Below are 15,563 nucleotides of genomic sequence, written 5' to 3'. Positions count from 1 at the left end.
CAACCAATAAAGCCACCCTTTATCCCATAACGAGAGAATTTTATACGGCAGAAATTGTGGTAAATATGACTCGTATGCGCAAATTACTGACTTTTGCCCTGAAGCTGTGGGACACGTTCCTTTCTCATTAAACTGTCGTAGCTCTGTGCAACGTCTATCAGTCACACATGTAACGTTATGTCAGTCACTAGTTGCTGTTAAGATAGTCTAGCAATATGCGCCTAAAGTAATGTTGTACATTAAGCGTTACTTGTATGGAGCAGAAAGTACACCATTGGTTTTGAATCGAACAATAGAAGCCACAGATAAAGTGGATACATGTATATGCACAAATACTTGCAAAAGCGGTATTCCAAACACCAAAGGGAAGGCAATGATCGGGCAGCTAAAAGATGCACCTATGGGGTCTTTTTCGTAAATATGTATGCGGAATTAACTTTTTTTGTCAACGTTAACATGAAATCTAGATCTGTGTTTGACCTGTAATCAGTAGATTCTGTATGTATATGAGTAATCCAATAAACTATTGACAAATTGTAACTGACTGATAGAAAAGAAATAAGTACAGTTATGCAGCAAATTTTATCAAATTAAACTACAAAGTAGGTACAATGGAATATATGATGTCGTAAAACATTTGTAGAAAAAGTATGATAATGTAATTGGCTTTAAACTAAAGCTTCTATAGCTTACATGTACATTATGTAAGTGTGCTGCTCGTGTGTGTATACAATATGATTATTGTCACAGACATGCAGACTAGAAAGGCTTGGCTTTTTTCTTCATTCTTGCACTGGCACAATGTGACAATGTGACACTGAAAATCACCTGCACCAGATACATTTTACTACTTGCACCAGTCAGAATTTAGATGCACATGTTTTATGAATCATCCTAAAAAAATGTACTTCTTTTACACTTCATTAAAATGTAGATGGCAAGATGCAGTTGATTCACAAATAAAAATCCACATGTATATTTGGGCGCAGTGCAGGTTAGGTGCAGGTAGACATATCAGAAATACCTGAACAGCACTAGCTTTATTTTACCTGCACTTAGCTTTATATACAGGTGGTATTTTAAAAACACTATAGGTTTATAAACTTATTTGAAGATTTGGTACGCCAGAACGGCTACGTGAAGCAAGTAATGTCTCATCTCATTTCCTGAATAAAAAATAATAATAAATATGCATATCGTGTGTATTTACTTGTTTTAATCAGTTATTTTGAGTGATCTCTTGAACGCAACTATTAAATCCCAAAACAGATGTTGGGAGTAGAATCCTGAGTTCCAGATTTGAAAAAAAAATCGTTATTTCCTTCCCAGCACAAGAGCTATCCTACAATTTGTATTAATGGCTGCAGTAGCAAAACAAACCGCCCGGTCACCTATCGAGACAACCCATCCAAGCTCTCTCAATTTATCAGAATCAGACATACACACGGATGGACGGACGGACACACACACACACACACAAACACACACACACACACACACACACACACACACACACACACACACACACACACACACACACACACACACACACACACACACACACACACACAGACACAAACACACACACACACACACACACGAACGCTGCCCAAAAACATATTTCCCGCCCTTTTTCGAGATTGTTCACGCCCATTCTCCCGACACGCATAGCGGCATTAGCTTACTCCGGTAACATGGCTGACAACAACCAGGAAGATCGTGCTCCGACTCTAGAAGGTTGTTTCCCGACTTTACACGATCCCTTTTACGACTGTCACCTCCAAATCAAGACTGGTAGCATTCACAGAGCGCCTCTATTCATTAGAAGAATATCCTCTGCCATCTTCGTAATGTAGAGTAACGAAATTATTGCAGATTTTGCGATGGTGTTTAGGCGGCATAATCATATGTGAGGTATTGCATGAGTGCGCCCCCCTCCCTTCATACGGCCACCTCGGCTCAACTATGTCAGTGTATTTCGACCGGCAGATAAGCGGTGGAAGAAGACGACGTCGTCTCCGACCAAGAGAAAAGCTGACGGCGACGACAACCCCGAGAGAGTGGCACCGGCCAAAGCACAGAAACCGTCGGGAGGGATTAGCATCAGGCTCGGCGGAGGAAACCCAGTCGCACCGGCACCTGCCAAGAACTCTCCCGGGGCCGGCTTCGTATCGACCAAGACGGTTGCCCCGATTTCTATCAAATTAGGCGCAAACGTAAGTGCTTTATTTGATGTCTTACAGCTGGATTGAATGTTATATGTTACTAATACCTTCGCGAAGAAGGTTATGTTTTCGTATATGTGTATGTCCATCTGTAAACACGATAACTCAAGAATGGATTGTCTTAATTTTGGTAGGTCACTTGGTGGATAGGTCTAGATGAGACCTCGAATGGTTAGCCTTTTGGCCCCCTGGTGGTTTGATATTGTTGTTGTAAGGTATCTTGACAGAAAAAAGCTGGGAACACATGTAAGTGGTCTGTTGGCGCCTGGGGGGATAAGGGGAAAGTTTTTGAGACTTCCATTTTCCAGGCCACAGGTTACTTAGAAACTGACCCTTGTCTGGCAGAGAATGATTAAAGGCATTAGGTGCAATTTAAGGGTGGCAAAATAGCATTTATCTGGGTGGCATAATGGCAGAGGCTCAGAACCAAAAGTTCCCTGGTTCGAATCCTGCCATGACACCGCCCTTGGGAAACACGACTTTCCTCACTTCGCTCAGGAGTATGCCAGAATGATCATTATCATGATTGTGGGCTTTAAAAGGACAACCAAACCAAAACCCCCCAAAAAAATCTTGATGAGGAAATATGACTGATACTTTACTGTCATTTATAACTGTCATTTCTTACCACATTTTTTCATCATCTCCTACCTTTTGAGCATTTGAAATAGCCTAAATACAACTTACTTGAGGAGTCCTTATATTTTTTGGTACCACAAAAAAATAACTAGAACTTAGAACCAACCTACTAACGATATGAAGCAAGCAACCGTTTTCTGCCAGTGACATCACATTTTTGCCTCACAGATATCAGTATATTGCTATGGGATAGGATTGATTCAAGTTAATGAAATAGCTGTATGACAGAAAAATTGAGGTCAAAAATTCAATTTAACTGTTCTGAAATTGCCATGCGTGACTTTAAGACGATAAAATATGGGGAATTTATTCACAGCTAGCCTGAGTAACAACATTTCACCTTTTCATAGTGGCTTTTACATCCACTTAATGTGGGGCTTATTACCAGCTGTACGTACCTGGCACCCAGGCAGTGTGACGTTACTAGTAAATGATCATACCTGTATGTTCCTGACAGATTCTTTAGAAATTCGATTGTGTATTCTCTACAAGGGTTCTCTACAGAATTTTTCACAGCATAATGGACAGGTACAGAAGGACAATTTTTGGTGACTTTGGCTGGGGAGAAACAGTATATAAGGCGGATGGGCTTTGCTTTCCAATACCATGCTATAATATTGACACTGTGGATTAACAACCCACTGCCTCTATAGCCTATAAAAAAAGGCTATGGGAGCTACATGTATGTTTGCTGTACCTTTTTATTTCATTCAACATTGTCAGTTTATATAGACAGTATATAGTGACTGGCTTCTTAAACTTGGCATATCAGAACCTATTACACCACCTCCCACAGTTATATCCATCGAAATGCCCTTAGTACAGGCACACGACACATAACTATTACAAGATCTACCACTGCTTTAGCTGTACCAGCCCTAGCCATTAAGCACTGCCAACAATAACCACAGGTATAACCTCAGGTTAATGAAATTGAAATCAACTCAAAAAGTCATGCCAGGTGCACCCAACCCTACAGTACGTCTTGCCAAATCCTCCTCTGTAGACATCACCCTTAAAATTAAGGTACCACCGCCGGTATTTTCAAATCAATTGAGAGCGCAAGGTCGTCTCTCTGAAGTGAGACCTTAAATTAAGTCCTGCCAACATGTGTTGATTGGTACAGAAAGTGATACATGTGTGTGCTACATTGGAAACCTACTGGTACTGGTGTATTTGATACCTTTAAGTTTAGAAATGTTTCCTTTTGCTAATGTGGAATGTGCAAGTAAATAAATGTATTTGCTAAAATTTTCTAAATTCAAATGTTCTAACAAGCCCAAGATTTTTGCAAATGTTAAAGCTATTTTTGGTGTCTTTTATTTTAATTCAAAACAAGGAGAAGTCGTAGACATCATCCCTCCATGAAATAGCTTGTTATTTTGTAATCTTTTGGTGTATTTCAATAGAGATATTATGAGTTAAACTTTGTTTTTATCAGCAGAATGATTTGTGGTGGCACTTTGTATTTGTCAAGCTGTCATGTGCAGGCGTTTAGTGTCTTGTTACCATGGTTTGTTTACTTTGATGGCCAGCAGGTCATTTGCCTTAGCCTGGGTACCATCCCCAGTAGTATATTCGCAAACTCTATAACTGTTATAGAGTTTGCGAATATACTACTGGGGATGGTACCCAGGCTACATTTGCCTGTACATGTAGGTCAATGACCAGACAAATGACCTGCAGACCAGACAAACAAGATTTATTTTCCTGCAGATCTGTCTAGGGGTAAAAATAGATAGGGCTGCCTGGGTCTGACCTGCCAGCTGGAGGTATAAACAAAAACACCCTGTCCCAACTTTTGGGTCAAACAGACCATCCTATTATGAAGTAGGGGTGAAAAAGTGAAAATCCTTTTAAATTAAGCAATAAAAATATGCGACAACCTGCTAATGCACTCCAAAACACAAAGAGACTCAACAACTACCCACATACCAAAAATCATACCAAACCATCCCCCAGATTTTCCAAACATTCAACACAAAAAGTCCAACATTAAACATTTTGTAAATATCAAACGCAAACAGCTAGGGGACCCAAATTTAAACCACTAAACCATGTAATAACAACTACATGCTACCTTAATATCGCACAAACAGTCCATAACGCGAAAACAACAGAATAAAAAAATTAAACTGCAGTACCAAGGTCAATCACCAGGGGCTCAAAGTCAACCTACACAATCTCCAAGGCCCCATCCATCAATCTGCCAAATATCGTACAGTTCCTTCTCACCGATCTTCAGATATCAGACCAAACATGAAACGGAGTAAAAACAGTACCCCCATTTTCATGGAGGGTAACAAAAACTAGAGCATCATAAAAGTTATATACATACTGCACATATACATGTACTTACTTATCCCATATCCCAATGATAAAATAATATGGGCCATATATAGACTAATTTTGATGTTTACATTCTGTAAAAAGTGAAATAATACTAAAGTAAGTAGTTGCAAGATTACTGTACAACATATAAGTTACACAGAGTGTTTTCTTGTTTCATCAGTTCATGCATTGGAACAAAGTACAAGTAAATAGAGCTGTTCTAAGTCCAGATGTTTAATAGCTGCATCAGTGTGCACAGTTAAATGCATGGTGTCACTTTGATACACTGTCTATAGCCATGGTCTGAATTCTAGGGTCCTGGCCTGGATGAAAGACTAGAAGAAATCCCAGCCAGCAGACACTGGGATGTTATTATTGGAAACAGCCACTCTGTTATTCTTGGGAGTTAGATGTTTCCCCTCTGGTTCTAACCATGCACTGGTATGCCAGGGATGTCTCTGTAGATTTACAGCATTATTTACCTTCGTATAGAAGGTTATGTGTTAGATTACACCATATACATGTGTATTGAGGTTGGCAATTTTTTAAATGGTAAGTACTACTAGTCATGTGGTTGCTGTATCTTCATGATATTTGGAAGGTAGGTGAATTGGCATTGGGACAACAAAGGTCAAGGTCAATTATGGGTATTCTAGTAGCTTTGTATAGTACTGCAGCAGTCATGTGTGTGATATGACGCGTTGCGTACATGCTTAAGTTTTTTTTTGTTGAGAGGACAGGAAATCGGAGGGGGGGGGGATTTTTCCAGATCTAAAGCTGTGTGCCTGATAAACAAAAGAAGGGCTGACATTCTAATGTTGATTATTTTTCTATTGTCCCAAAAATGTCCCAAAGTGTCTTTTAGTTGTCCCAGTCTAAATTTCAGTGGTCAGTGGCCATTGAACCACCTTTAAATTCGAGCCAGGGTGAAAGAACTTCAGGTCGCTTCCAAAGCCTTACACAAATATGGTCAGGCTGTATCGACCTTCCTCCTAAATCTACCCATAAGTGTTGCTTAGTGATCCCCCCATACAGACCCCATTCAACAGCTTTAGTTCTGAGTTTCTCAAACTCTACAGGAGCCCAATGGCAGACCTGTGTCTGTTGTGATATATTTTAGTGTGATTAATGCTTGCACCCTGGTGCCACTGTAACCTGATAGTGAAAAGTTCCCAGGGGGGTCGCCCTGCCTCAGTACTTTGAAGTATTACATCTGTTCTGGTAGCTGTCTGATAAATGCCACGCTAAACTGTGCAGATATGCCCAGGGTAAGCTTTACAGTGCAGGGAAATCAGGCCACGCTGGGCATGAACTTTGTGTGAACTCTGGGCAAGTTTTTTAGCCTGAAATCCAGCCTTGTTTATAATAGCAGGGTTTGAAATTCATTTTGGAGAATGGTTGCACAAAAAAACTTTTGGGTGTGTCATTTACAACAGAATAAGTAGAGAATGTCAATTAAACTAATTAATTATTTAATTTCTAAAGAAAAGTACTATAGCAATGATTCTTTTATTTTTCTGATGCCTACATGTTATGCAGTATGCTGTATACTACTAATACATTAACCATCTTTATAAATGTAAACCTACAATGTAAATTTACAAAAAAATTGGGTGCACAGCTCCAAAATTTGGGTGCACTAAAGTGCACAGTATTTCATGCCCTGGATCTGCTACCAAAAATTCTGTACTCCCTAAATTTTTGGGAGTGAACCAGCCTGGATTTCAAGCTACTTATTCTCCTCAGTATCATGAAATGACTTGAGTGGGAAGGCCACCCCAATTTAATTTGTTGATTTTCAGATTTCTTCAGAAAAAAATTAAGCAACAGAGTAAAAAAAAAAACACCTGTAATCAAAAACAGGCATCCTATGATAGCCCCAATTAATCCTTTGATTATCATAACGGTTGTAAAGTCAACATAAAAGACTGGTTCATAATTCAAAAAAAATTTTTGTACGTAACCACTGCATTGATAGATGAAAAAATTGTAACGAGTAGGAAGAAAAGGACTTTCTTTAACCTTCTGTGCCCAAATACAAGCACAGTGGTAAAATGTACAAAATGTCTTGCTACACATATCAGGGGTCTCCCCAGGAATATTTAGGGGAGTGGTGCTGGAATTTTTTTTGGAGGGCACGTAGTGCCCGACGCTGCGCGAAGCGCGGCTGTGAGGGGGGTAGAGGTCCGGAGAGGGGGGGGGATTCCCCCCCCTCTCCGTAGGAGAAGCTGTTGCATTTTACCCTTCTGAGATGCAGTTTGTAGCCTTCTCCTGCAACTTGAGTTAAAAATCTTACTAACTAAAGAGATAGAAAATCAAGCCAAATTAAGTACAAATGTAGGGCATTAATGAGTATTTGTACAACAAAATATACACATCCATTTCAACATAATAATTAGTTGGTATGGTACATTGTCTAGTCTGGTCAAAGTCTGGATTCTGAAGAAAAAAAACTTCTGAAAAAAACAACTTCTGAAGAAAAAAAACTTCTGAAGAAAAAAAACTTCTGAAGAAAAAAAAACTGAAGAAAAAAACTTCTGAAGAAAAAAACTTCTGAAGAAAAAAAACTTCTGGAGAAAAAACTTCTGAAGAAAAAAAACTTCTGAAGAAAAAAAAACTTCTGAAAAAAAAAAACTTCTGAAGAAAAAACTTCTGAAGAAAAAAAATTCTGAAGAAAAAAAATTACTGAAGAAAAAAAACTTAATGAAGAAAAAAAAATTCAGCACAAAGTTTTGATTAGTTTCCATCCCATTGTTTTCCTAAAAATCAATAATGTGATTTTATCAATTTTAATCGCCCTAAAATTAGCTAAATCGGCGCTTTAGGGTGATTGCGTAATATGCGTGCACTATGACCTTTGACTTTTTACGGGTCATGCAGCTCTGTGCCGGCCGCCCTCCCACCCCTCGGCCGTGCGTTTTATGGGAAAATTTCTACTTTTTTAGGGGTTTCGGGACCTAAAAACTAACATCAGAGGGAAAATAAACCACACACGTTATTTTCATGGTAAATATCGCTAAAATGGACCACGCATTTTTCTTCCGCGTTACCGATTTTTAAAAGGCCTCGCCATGTGCTTCACGCCGATAGCGACTCGCCTTCCCCCGTCCGGTTTTGTGAGCAAATTTCTGCTTTTTCAGACATTTTGGAACTTAAAAACCGACAGCAGGCGAAAAATAAACAACATACATTATTTTCATGGGAAATGCCGCTATACTGGCCCAGACATTTATCTGTTGCGTTAACCGAATTTTGCGGCCGCCACATGCTCATGGTGCGGTAGGGTAGGGAATTTTCCACGGCTAGTTCGTAAACGCATCGGCTTTATAAACTTAGGCCCGATTTAGACTAGAAACGCTTAAGGGGTTTTGGCCAGGGAAACGTTTCGGAACGGTTAACCGTTCCCGGTCTAAAGAGGAAAAAACGGTTTGTTATGGGTTTTCGCGGACCGTTTCCGAAAACCACCTCCATCGTGGTTTTCGACCGTTTCAGAACCCTTCAGCGGGGGGCCCGAAACGCTTTTTGCTAGGTCTAAAGACAAAGGGTTTCTTGAAACGGTAAACCAGGTCACGTGTCATATGCTAATCACATGCTAATAAGCCAGCGCGCGTCCATTTTCTGGTAGATTCGCGCCATATTCGATTGTGTCCATTTTCGCCATTTTATATCGTGTATTTCTCAAATTTTCGTCATCCTTTACGTCTGGAGGGATAGCATAAGGCCAGGGGAGGGTCTGGACCCAAGAAAAGACCCGCTGCTTGATCAGCTTGTGGGCCGATCAAACTATACAATCCCGCTTGGAGACCTCGCGTAATAGGGAGGGCATACAGATGCTAAGGGCATACTGGCGGCTGAGGGGTATTTACGCACCCCAAAGCAGGTTCGGGCGAAGTTCAAGGCCCTGAAACACAAGTAACGTAATGCCAATGAGGCAAACCGTAAGCGGCTCGGGGAGGATGACCAAAGGTCATCATAGGTCACTGTGGGTCAGAAATATCCTGCGCCACGGGCGGCCCGAAACGCTTCCGCCTCTGTGTCTAAAGACGAACCGTTTTCTGTGGCGAAACGTTTCGTACCGTTTCGAAACGGTATACCGTTTCTAGTCTAAATCGGGCCTTATTTTCGGGGTCGAGGGCTTTGTTTTACAAACCAATCAGACAATTAGCGTTGTTTACATGACTTAAAAACGCTAGCGGGGCACCCGATGTTCCACCAATGACAGCTATTCTCTCGGTAGCGTCGTGTGAAATGGTTATTGTTTACTCGTTTATCGCCCATTCACAAGTTTCAGAAACAATGCCGACGGGGAAAATGGACGCCACTCGCGTCAAGATTTCGATGTTTTTTGCCTATTTATCCGCGAAAATACAAAGAGAAGACCCTTAATTTGAAAATTTTGGGAGTGGCGCTAGAAATTTTGGGAGTGGCGCACCGCCGTTGCACCATTGCTTGGGGAGACCCCTGCATATACAGACAAACATTCTGTACTGATGTTTCTAATTTGCTAGTAAACCACAGGAGGTACACTAGTAGAGCTGTCTTCACTTCCACATGATACCTGACAGACAGAACATGTCACATGTGGCCAGCCACAACATATGTTCCTGCTTTACTCTGGTCCCCTAAGTTGGACATGATTAAAACTTGAGTGCGTATTTTCAGCTTGGTGTGTGTCGCAAATCTCTGATGTTGCCAATTACTTTTACAGGTTAGCCCCCAAGAGCTCAATAAGTAAATCTTTTAGTAGTACAGGGATGGGAACTCTTGGATGGTTATCTTGGCCCACTTGTTTTGAAGTTTTTTTTAAATTTAAGGGGACAAGTGCAAGATTTTTGGTTAGACGTACCAACTAGTGCTAAGTAACTAATACCAGCCTAGAAAGGGAAAAAATAGTCATGCTTTCAAGTGCCAGTCATCAACTAAGAATATAGGTGTACAAAAACTCATTCTTTCCTAGAACTATCACAGAGTGGAACTCACTGTCACCAAGTACAGTAGGCGCATTGTCATTAGATAGCTTCAAACAATGTTTAGAGTTAAATGTTCAAGGTTTAGGTGTAACAAGTCGTTCGGTGTAATGTACGCCAGCTGCCGCCATGCCGCATGCCTGCGAAGCTAGTGTGTTACACCGAAGGGCTGTTCAACTGGCTATACAGAAGATTTGAAAGTGTAAACTTTACACTATAAAGTATTTTAGAGTTTTTGGATAAAAAAGGGAGCACTTGATTTCTGGCTTCTGTTCGAGGCAGCAAAATAGGATATTCCTTTAACTGATTTTGGGTCAGAGTTTAAGTTTGAGTTCAAGGTTGTTGTTTTTTCAATTTTCCTCTCTTCTTTTCTAGAAACCCAAACCTTCTAGTTCACCTGCTGCACAACCTGCCAAGAAAGTTGCAGCTGTGTTTGCAGAAAGTGATGATGTAAGTACACAGAAAGTGATGACGTAAGTACACATAAAGTGATGATGTTAATACACAGAAATTGATGAGGTAAGTACAAAATGATGTAAATACACAGAAAGTTTTGATGTAAGTACATAGAAAGTGATGATGTTAATACGCTGCAAATAATCATGTAAGTATACAGGAAATTGTGATGTACTCAAGAAATGATGTTTTAAGTATGGAGAAAAAGTGTTGCTGTGTACCAGTTTAACCGTATTATGTATAATAGAGAATCACCATGGACTGACCAAAAGCATGAGAACTTTAAGTTACTCAACTGCGCATTTTTATCCTTTCAGGATGATGAACCAGAAGAGATGCCACCAGAAGCAAAGATGAGAATGAAAAATATCGGAAGGTGACACCCTTAAGCAACTTACTTTTACCACCACCGTTATTGTACTATTGATTACTAGTATGAGTTCTTTGTGTGAAAGACAATAGAATAGCTTACTAGGGATACTTGTCTTCTGTAGTCATTCCATACTTTTCTTTGTAAATACATATATAAAGGAATGTTGTAATGCGCACTGTCTAGCAATGTAGCATGTGCAGTGTACACGTAGTGGTTAACAACCCTGCTTTAACCAGGAGGTTAGGAGTTCAAATCCAGGCTGTTGCCTTATGTTACAATAACTTTCTTCTTCTTCCGCAGAGATACACCCACGTCAGCAGGCCCCAACTCCTTCAACAAGGGCAGAATCGGCTTCTGTGACAAGGCCAAGATGTGGGAAAGAGATCTCAAGGCAAAGGCAGAGAAACTATCCAAAGATAAATAGTGTTACATGTAGAACTTGTTTATTGAACGTTATGTTTGAAACTGCCTTAAGCCTTGGTCACAACCCGCCGTACGTGCTTTTGCGTGCTGTCTACTTGCAAAAATTTGGGCAAACGTAGGGCATCCGTGCGTGGTGAGTACCGCCTTCGTACGGAATCCTACGGATTTTGGAGCATGCAGACACGCCGTAGAACTTTAAGTGCATGTAAAACTTTTTCTGCGTGCGGTCTGCGGATTCACCACCCGTGCGTGCGAGTACGGGCAACGCGCGTGCCCTGTAAGCACTGTATGTAAGAAGCACGTGTAAGTACGGTAAAGTGTGAGTGACGTGCGAGTGACGTGTGTCAACGCCATTCCATCCCCACGTTTTCAGAAAAAAGCGTAGCAGACGTAGCCTGCCAAAAAACGTACGGACAAAAAGCATGTATGGCGGGTTGTGACCAAGGCTTTAAGTAATTCTAGAAACTACATTACATGTGTAGTTATATAATGTGTACTGGGAAAACTGTTGGTTTTAGTAGGTTTTGCATTTCAGTTTAGCAATTACATATCTCAGGTTTGTAGATGCTTTGAATTTTCATAAAGATGTTTCATAGCTTGTTAGATTTCAAGGTGAACACTACGTTTATTTGGTACATTCTATGTCAGGGCTCGAAATACTTTTTTCTGCAAACCTACTTTGGTGCAGACAACATTCAGAATTTCCTTTACCAGACAAATTTTACCTTTAATACAATTTCTTTACGCAAAAAAACTGAAATGTTTAAAAAAATGTTTCTAGTAGCACCATTTTTAATTTACCAAGTTTGTTAAATATTCAATGGTGCTATTTGAAGAATGCAAAGTATTTTTTGACCACTGCCAATCATACATTTTACAATGTATGTCCCCATACTACATAACCAGTGCAGGTTAGATGCTGGTAGATATCAGAAATACCTGCACAGCTCCAATTTTACCTGCACTAACCTGTATATGCAGGTGGTGTTTCGAGCCCTGTGTGTTACAAGTAATTAACTATGTTGTACTGCAGTATGTATGAAGATTAATCTTGGTTGTATAATGTATAATATTACTCAGGAGTGGATGTGGATATACATGTATGCCTTATGTAAATCAAGTGCAGATGGACTATAGTTCAGTTCTATGGCAAATTATGTAAGTTTGTCCTGTGTGTGTGTGTGTGTGTGTATGTATGTATGTGTGTGTGTGTGTGTGTGTGTGTGTGTGTTTTATCAACATATGATGTATTAGATATTACTATTCAACCACATGAACACATGCAGGAAAATATTCTGTGTAAATGAAAAAAATTGGAAAATATTATCAAACACAATACATGTGTATGACCAGAATACATCAGGGTGCATCGCTACTTGTTATTTGATAGTTGTGATTTCTTGCATAACTGTTAGAATCTATTGGTATACAAGTTCAGTAAAATATGCAAATAATCCCCACCAATATGCATACATGGAGCAAAATTACGGAATCAGATACATCCATGAATAATTCGATCAGGTTGGTGAATGTTTGAATAGCAAAATTGATTCACAACCACTTGTTTAACAAGAGCTGACATTTAAGTGACTGTCATCTTCATAAGGGAAATGAGAGCAAATTTAAACAGTTACTGTAAACCCAGTCATAATTGCCTAAATGAAATGAAGGTCATCAAAACGTTGGCTCTTGTTAAACAAGTGGTTTTAAAAATAGCACATACTGAGGCCAAGGAAAAAAATGTTGTGTTTCCTGTTTTACTACTGAAAAAATCAGGGTCGGTAAGTAGGGATTATCTTTCTTTTTTCTTTATTAGACTTTGGCAATCTACATGTATAGGGATCCGACGTATACAACACAGTTTGATAAAGTAAAACTTGCATGAGGACACTTAAAGTTTCAATGTCAATGTTGGAAAACTATTGTACAATTCATTACTCAGGTCTCAGATCAGGGAGCTAGAAAACCCATATGGTTGATCAGTTCGATAAATGTATGTCCCTTGCAGGAGTACCCCCCCCCCCCCCAAAAAAAAGTCTAGTTTTTCTAGGGTCAGTCAGAAAACAGGAAACAACATTTTTTTTCCTAGGCCTGATAACTTTGTTACATATCACCTATCTCATTGTTTAACCTAAGCTAATGTTTTACTTTAACCTTCTCTCTGCTGCATTACTCTGTACCCAATAGAAAATTGGAGGTCAAATGGCTACATTGGTGTGCTAAAGGTTAAGCTACAACTTTAAGCCTATGTTTTACTTTAACTTTCTCTTTGCTGCATTACTCTGTACCCAAAATTGGAGGCCAAATGGCTACATCGGTGTGCTAAAGGTTAAGCTACACCATCACACTTGTACATTCCATACATGCTTCTTTTCTCTCCCCAACATACAACTTGTACTGTAGACAGGACCAGACTATTCTGTCGTCAAAGTGTGACATCCCTCAGGAACTATCACACTTCTCTGATACCAGAGCCATGTCCCCACATGACCTTGTAAGGCCACAGCAAGTCATTTTTATGGATGACATCAGGGCGCACATTAATTTTTGCCTGATTTTGGAAGAAACAAGAAATTTGTTGCCTTCTGAAAGTGGTCAACATGCCGAAAACGGGCAAATATGTCTGTTGCCATGCTGGAAGGTGGATGGCCAGATAGATATGAAGAGAGGAGACAAGAAAAGGCTCTGATTTATTGTTTTATTTCTTGCCTTGATGCAGTGATATGTGATGCAGACTGTACATATGTGATGTTCCCACTGAATAAAAACCATTTGTTCAATGATTGAGTCAAAATTTAAACATGTAGGAACCTTGTTTTATTCGGCCTGCCTTGTTTTGTTTTCACCTGCTCGCATTAGGTTTTGAGTCTGTGGAGGATGCATATGTCATCCATAAAATTTACTTGCTGTGGCCCAAAAGAATTTGTCAAGATTCCAGAGGCTAAGCCAGACACTGTTGAAGTAATGCTCTGTGGCAGGTTGAAGGCTATAAGGTCGTTGTAACTCACTCCAGATGCCAGTTTGGAAGTGACTTTAATGGTATCCAACTTGCAATTTCAGGGCTGAATTTCAAAGTCAATTTTCTGGTAATTTTTTTGTGAATGTAAGAAGTTGAATCAACCCTTATATCATATACCATTTCATAGCATCTGTGAGGCAAAAATTTGATGTTACTAATGTTGCTTAAAGGCAATTACGAGCAATTTCTCAAGCAAAAACGCCAAGAAATTAGCAAAATACCCCAGGTTATTGTTCAACGGGTAGTTTTTAAGTTCCTACCTTGTAGTGTCCTTAAAGTAGCCTGGGTGCCATCCTATTTGTATGGCGGCGGTTACTATATTCGTTTAAAGGCATACAATTAGGATGACACCCAGGCTAACCTTAAAGCATGTGGATATGAAATATGGGAGGGGCTGTCATGTAGAATATGTAGAAAATAGCTCAAACATATATGTGGATCAGAAATGACAATAGTAATGTGTAGATTATATGTATTCGCTTGAATTGGGGAAAATTATTGGGAGCTCACTCAAGTCACATTCCAGAATATATACTCCGGAGTAAGAAAACGTGTAAAATTTCTCCTTCATCACTCCTGTGTTTTGAACATTTCATTTACTGGAATTCATGATCAGTATGTACGTTTTTTATAGTTCTAAAGGTGTGTTCAAAATTGTCCCATTGAAAACATGGTGTGGAAAACGTTGTTCCCTTATCACTATGCTTTGAGACTAAGGTGCATAATTCATTTCTCGATGTTAAATTTACTGTAGCCCTTTGTCGTGAACGATCGGAATTATAACCTTCCTGTGTCGTCCATCAAGGATTCATTCGGACTTGAGTTTGATTTTAAATTATTATTTTTTTGGTTTGTGTGTTTTAACATACGATGAACATTTATTAGTCTTCAGATTTCAGTGGATACACAATAACTTAACAAAAACGTGGTGCGAACCAGAAATTATTGCCAGTGTAATTTTAAGAACTTTTTAAAAGGCTTTAATTATTTTGCTCATTCCTTTTAAAATTTTCAGTCGACGATTTTACTTGTCATGTTTTTACAACTTAACGACAATAAGCATATTTTCTCATGCAAGGAAGTCCAGGTTGTTGTTTTCTTAATTGAAGCAAACTGTAGGAATTAAAAAT

The 15,563-nt window shown here is 39.5% G+C and overlaps 1 protein-coding gene across 1 annotated transcript; it reads left to right on the top strand.

Annotated features, from left to right (window-relative positions):
• Window positions 1-1,677: 1,677 nt before the first annotated feature.
• Window positions 1,678-11,615, top strand: LOC109464644 (PEST proteolytic signal-containing nuclear protein-like). Its single transcript, XM_019761655.1, has 5 exons — window positions 1,678-1,737; window positions 1,990-2,216; window positions 10,538-10,612; window positions 10,936-10,994; window positions 11,292-11,615. The coding sequence occupies exons 1-5, from the start codon at window positions 1,695-1,697 to the stop codon at window positions 11,413-11,415; spliced, it is 528 nt and encodes a 175-aa protein (XP_019617214.1). The 5' UTR covers window positions 1,678-1,694; the 3' UTR covers window positions 11,416-11,615.
• Window positions 11,616-15,563: the final 3,948 nt, after the last annotated feature.

This window comes from Branchiostoma belcheri, unplaced genomic scaffold (assembly GCF_001625305.1).
Source record: "Branchiostoma belcheri isolate BF01 breed outbred unplaced genomic scaffold, Haploidv18h27 scaffold14, whole genome shotgun sequence".
Taxonomy (NCBI): Eukaryota; Metazoa; Chordata; class Leptocardii; order Amphioxiformes; family Branchiostomatidae; genus Branchiostoma; species Branchiostoma belcheri.
Note: the sequence above shows the minus strand (reverse complement) of the source record. Positions and strands in the feature narration are given on the sequence as shown.

Bases quoted from the DNA above. Each gene is read 5' to 3' on its own strand.
- LOC109464644 (XM_019761655.1), top strand. From the start codon at position 1,695: ATGGCTGACAACAACCAGGAAGATCGTGCTCCGACTCTAGAAG. The intron at 1,738-1,989 runs GTTGTTTCCCGA...TTCGACCGGCAG, and splicing joins TCGTGCTCCGACTCTAGAAG to ATAAGCGGTGGAAGAAGACG. The intron at 2,217-10,537 runs GTAAGTGCTTTA...CTTCTTTTCTAG, and splicing joins CTATCAAATTAGGCGCAAAC to AAACCCAAACCTTCTAGTTC.